Source organism: Anarrhichthys ocellatus, unplaced genomic scaffold (genome assembly GCF_004355925.1).
Source record: "Anarrhichthys ocellatus isolate YVR2014 unplaced genomic scaffold, GSC_Weel_1.0 scaffold186, whole genome shotgun sequence".
NCBI classification, from domain to species: Eukaryota; Metazoa; Chordata; class Actinopteri; order Perciformes; family Anarhichadidae; genus Anarrhichthys; species Anarrhichthys ocellatus.
This window is the reverse complement of record NW_022280216.1, coordinates 248,256-253,753: the sequence shown is the minus strand read 5'-3', so window position 1 is coordinate 253,753 and position 5,498 is coordinate 248,256. Positions and strand designations below refer to the sequence as shown.

Below are 5,498 nucleotides of genomic sequence, written 5' to 3'. Positions count from 1 at the left end.
CACATTAAGAAGACTCTACAGGTGAATAGAGTCACAACATGAACTCATAGACATCACCATGAAACTTCACCACTTCATCACTCACATCAAGAGGAGTATTTATTACAAGCTTATGTTATGTTATGTTTAAATATGCAAATTAGGCATTATGTAACGGTAACTTTTAGTAGAAATCTACAGACGTAAACAGACAAAGTAATAAAATAAATGTTTTATTTCCTCTGGTCTGAAAGAAGACGAGTTATGGAAGATACACAGACATGAAAAAATTGTTTTAACTGTTTAAATATTAAACTTGTATCATATTATCTATATTTCCTTCGTATCTGCTCTGATTTTATTGTTTCTGGTGTTTTTTTCCTTTATCGTTGTTCATTTATTGAATCTGTATCAGAGACACTGACATCAAAGGAAAGCTGCTCAGAGACTATAAACTGTGACGAGTTACCTCCTCCTCTGTGTCCTCCCACTCCACCTCAGACAGATCCACACTGTTGTAGTTTGGCTTCGGCTTCAGCTTCTTTCCATCTTTATACTGTCGGACAGAAGACACCCCGTTACTGTCACTGTGAGTGTGCGTGTGTGTGAGAGTGTGTGAGAGTGTGTGTGAGTGTGTGTGGTGAAATAAACAGGACATCTCTTCATTTGAACAGAAGTCTAGTGAATGTGTTTAGCTCACCAGTGGTCGGAGGTCCGGGTGGGCCAGGATGTATCCGTTGTTGGTGATGAGGAAGGCGTAGCCGTGAGCTCCCAGCTGTGTGGGAAGAGGAGACAAACGGAAGGCTTTTATTGTGAAAAGAACAACTCATTTCCTGTTTGGTCCACGTCCACACTGAGCTCACCATGTATCTGGGCGCCAGCTTCATCACCTCCATCAGAGGGATGTCAGTGCCGACCACACCCAGCAGGATCCCGTGGGACAGCTGGGGAATAATTATAATAATATTACCCCTTTATTAAACAGAGTTATAGACATCTGATCATTTCATCTATTATGTTTAATATTAACAGGTGAATCAGTCTGTGAAAGCACATGGTTCCTACAGAATGTTAAAAATGAAACGTTCAATAAAAAATGTAATATTTGTTAAAAGAAAAAGTTAAATTAAAATCTAATATTTGTTGAGATCTTTGGACCAAAGAAAGACAACATGGTCAGAAGTAACTGCTCCCATCTTTAAAGACAAACGACCACCTTCAGGTACGTTGTGACTTATTGTACATAATCGTTATACATTAATGATATTTGACATCATGACGCTGACCGTTTCCGTCTTCTTGCTGAAGACCGGCATGGCCACCGAGGTCATGAGCAGCAGACTCTGAGCTTTGGTGTTGAAGAGCTGAGACAAACACACAAACAACACACATACGTTATCTCTGTGACTCATCAGATGTGTAGAATGCTTATTGTGACACTACAGTGCAGCTCTGATGATGAACTCCAGGGGGCGATGTAGGACTAAAAACACTGCAATCACTACTACAGTCTAAAGCAGCGGTTGTCAACATGAGGGCCAGGACCCTCCAGGAGGGTCGTTAAAGTCACTTAAAGGGAGTCGTTCATATGCGTTTATATATAATTTGTGAAATATTTATGTGTAAAATGTGTGATTTTATCATCAGAGAATATAAAGACAATAAAACCTCTACTTCTACTTTTGTATGCTAAGAAACTGAACTGATGTTTGGAAACTCATTTGTAAACTCCGTTAGAGTTTTTACATGAACACAACGACATGAATATTTGAATATATTGAAATATTATTGTAACTATTATTATAATTTTATAGTATAATTGGCGTTGTCCGTGTTTGTGTCTTAAAACTTCTAACCCTTTAAAAGTGTTTTCACTTCATTAAAGTTAATAATCATACTTTGGTCGCCTAAAAAAACGTTTAATTCAGCGTTTGGTTGTGCTTAGCTCCGCCCTCTGGTGTCACTTACAAAAAACAAGACGACAACGACCAAAAACCAAAGACTTGAAAAGTTATCTGTTAAAGTGTGAAGTGAATCCATGAACACAAAGAAGTATCTTATTAAAGCTGGTTCAGGGACTGGGAGGGAGTCTGCTTCTACTCGTTAAGTCCTCTTCATCTAAAACTACAACTTCATCTTCTTCTTCTTCTTTACCTCCTTGGTGCTGGGAAGCTGCCGGAGCGACGGGATGGAGAGGCCCAGAGGATCATGGGAAAAAAAACACAGGGAGGAAGCAGACGGACAGATGAAGGTGAAGTGATGATGATGATGATGACTGAACAGGAGAAGTTCAACCCCAAAATGAGAACTTCATTTCTGATACAAGATGTTGAAAACCAAACTGCTCCTTTTCGAGCTCTCTGATTGGCCGGCTCCGGCTCACCACAGAGTCCATGTAGGCCTCGGTCCAGATGATGTCGTGGTCGTGGTTGATGACCATCGGCCGACTGAGCACGTGCAGATACTCCATCACGTTCTCCTGCACGTCAGCCAGCGTGGAGATGTGTGTGTAGAAACCTGAGAAAACACACAGAGAGACGGGCAGTGTATGAGAGACACACAAACACACACACACACACACACACACACACACACACACACTACACACACACACCTTTGTTGTTGCAGGCGATCCACTTGGTGTTCTGGGCGAAGGTCATCTCTCTGCCGATCAGGTAGGTGAAGACTCTCACCTGAAAAAAAAGAAAGAAGAGAATAAAATAAGAGAATAAAAGAGAATAAAATTAAATAATGAATTAAACAAAAATAACATAAAATAAAAAAAAATAATGAATTAAACAAAAATAAAATAAAGCAGTAAAGAGAAGACATCACATAACAGCCAGTCTAATGAGAGGCGATAAATGCATGAATGACCCTTTACAGGTCAGAGTGAGTCACTGGACTTCCTGTTCGTAGAGAAGAGACCAAGAGCTCTTTAAAAGGGATGAGTAATATGATTCATGATTTTGAGTAGAAGCCTAATAATAAAGGCCTCGAATGTAGCTGTGCTTTGTGATGACATATGGTAGGTCTTCAGCCTAGCTCACTTCGCCGGTGAAAGGGAGAGGAATCCCAGTTAACCTGTGTGTGTGTGTGTGTGTGTGTGGGGGTGGGGGGGGGGGGGTCTCACCCTGCGCTCGGGCCAGTTGAATTCCTCAAAAACGGACTCAAAGTCCTCCATGGCTCCATCTGTGATCAGCATGATGGCCTGGTTACACATGCTGCCCTGACCGCTCGCCCTCGCCTAAACACACACACACACACACACACACACACACACAGATCATGTTGTCATGTTGCTTCTTGCTCATGCTAATGCTCATTCCAAAGGACACAAACCTCGTTGAGGATCTTGAAGGACTCCTTCATGGCGTTCTTGATCTTGGCTTCTCCTTTAACGTGCAGCTCGTCCACCAGCTGTTTAAAGTGCTGACAGACAAAGAAAGAAACTCTTACTTCACATTAACACACAATGGAGGTGAATGGAATTTAATTTGTGCTTCAAAAAAGTACTAGAAATATCTTCATAAAGTTCTAAACCACGGTCAGACTTCTCTACTTCTAGTTTATATTTTACTACATTTGTTTACCAGCTTTGGTTATTAGTTACCTTTCAGATTAAGATTTTGTATAAAAAAACAACACATGATAAGCTATGTGAGTGTGTGTGTGTGTGTGTGTGTGTGTGTGTGTGTAGCAGATGATGGTCTCACCTCTCTGTTGTCTAAGTCGGCCTGGACCAGAGTTCCTTTGAAGCACGGCTCCACGTACCGGACATAGTCAGTGTACTGAGAGGAGGAGACGAAGAGGAGGAGACGAAGACGAGGAGAAGATGAAGAGGAGAAGATGAAGAGGAGGAGATGAAGAGGAGACGAAGAGGAGGAGACGAAGACGAGGAGATGAAGAGGAGGAGACGAAGAGTAGTATTAGTACCTTCACTTCTTCTACCACTGATGTAATGTCACTGTGTTTGGTCGATGATGTGTGTGTCTGTATGTGTGTGTGTCTGTGTGAGTGAGTGAGTGAGTGAGTGAGTGAGTGTGTGTGTGTGTGAGTGAGTCTGTGAGGGTGTGTGTGTGTGTCTGTCTCTGTACGTGTGTGTGTGTGTCTGTATGTGTGTGTGTGTGTGTGTCTGTATGTGTGTGTGTGTGTGTGTGTCTGTATGTGTGTCCCTGTGTGTGTGTCTCTCACAGCGATAACGTTGACGAAGTCGTTCTCTCCCAGTGTGTCCAGTATGGTGTTGATGGTGTGTTTGGCGATGGTCATCTTCAGCCCCTTCATGCTGCCGCTGATGTCCACCATGATGATGATGTCTTTGGGAGACGTGGCTGCCTGGATGTACCTGAACGCAGCACGGCAACATTCATCAATATTACACTTTTTATTAAACTATTATCTCTATTTTAATCACTTTCTTCCGATGGAATTCCAAAATTGTGTACATATAGTCAATTATCTAATAAACAGAGAGACAATTAAAGACATTTTAAATGTGGACTCATCATTCTGACTGTCATTAAAAAAAAAAAAATTTAATTCACAAAGCTCGTTGTTTTTAAATCATTTTGTCATTTTTTGTTACAGCTGTCTTGTCGCCAGTTCCCAACGTACTGGTTCATATATATATATATATATATATATATATATATATATATACTGTATGTTTTTAATATGTATTTATTAATATTGTTATTAACTAAATACACAAAAACAAACCATCCTGAAGAGTTCATATCAAATATTATGAAGTTTAATCTCATTGTTTAAACTTAAATCCTTTAAGATGAAAATGTTTCTCATAAACAGGAGATTTTATGTACGTTTACAGCTCTTATTATTATTATTTTCTATGATCTCATGACGAACAGTTGAGCTCCAGCTGCTGACAGTGAAGAGCTCAATTTATTATAAAAAAATAATCCCTCAGTTTGTGTCTAAACCGATCAGATGTCTGTTTACTCCACGTTATCGATAGAAACAAGTGAAAACACGTCGCTCTGAGTCGCAGCAGCTTATTTTTTTTTCCCGGCTCAGCTGCATTAATGCGGCGTGACGAGGCATTCGAGGACATATGCAGCTCTCTGGCATCATTTAGAAAATGCATGAGCGGTCGCATATGGTGCCATGTGGACTGAGGAGCAGCTTATCGTCTTTTTCCCCAGAGGATCAAAACACCGGCTCACAGCCAGCAGAACGACTGAGACGCCTCCATCACGTTCATGTTTGTTCTTATACGGTAAACAGACACTTTACAGCACAGTGTCAGGATGAAACATTCTGCTGCCTCAATATTGAGAAGGTCTGGAGCAGGCGGCAACCTCCGGTTCTGAAGAGTGAAGTCAGACCTTCATGTGTTAAAGCTGCATTCTCTCTAGTGACCACCAGGGGGCGACTCCTCTGGTTGTATAGAAGTCTATGAGAAAATGACTCTACTTCTCTCTTTATCTATTACCTCAGTAAACATTCATAACAGGACTAACAGTCCTCACAGGACTAACAGTTCTCACAGGACTAAC

The 5,498-nt window shown here is 41.0% G+C and overlaps 1 protein-coding gene across 1 annotated transcript in view; it reads right to left on the bottom strand.

Annotated features, from left to right (window-relative positions):
• The window catches only part of LOC116400632 (voltage-dependent calcium channel subunit alpha-2/delta-4-like), a gene marked incomplete at both ends in the record, with an annotated part of 12,874 nt that overhangs the window by 4,393 nt on the left and 2,983 nt on the right, over nt 1–5,498 (bottom strand). Inside the window, 11 exons of the mRNA XM_031878557.1 lie at nt 449–535; nt 680–754; nt 843–923; nt 1,266–1,343; nt 2,134–2,151; nt 2,363–2,496; nt 2,594–2,672; nt 3,113–3,226; nt 3,322–3,411; nt 3,696–3,770; nt 4,174–4,324. Coding sequence (XP_031734417.1) covers nt 449–535; nt 680–754; nt 843–923; nt 1,266–1,343; nt 2,134–2,151; nt 2,363–2,496; nt 2,594–2,672; nt 3,113–3,226; nt 3,322–3,411; nt 3,696–3,770; nt 4,174–4,324 — 982 coding nt within the window. The remainder of the gene's footprint in view (nt 1–448; nt 536–679; nt 755–842; nt 924–1,265; nt 1,344–2,133; nt 2,152–2,362; nt 2,497–2,593; nt 2,673–3,112; nt 3,227–3,321; nt 3,412–3,695; nt 3,771–4,173; nt 4,325–5,498) is intronic.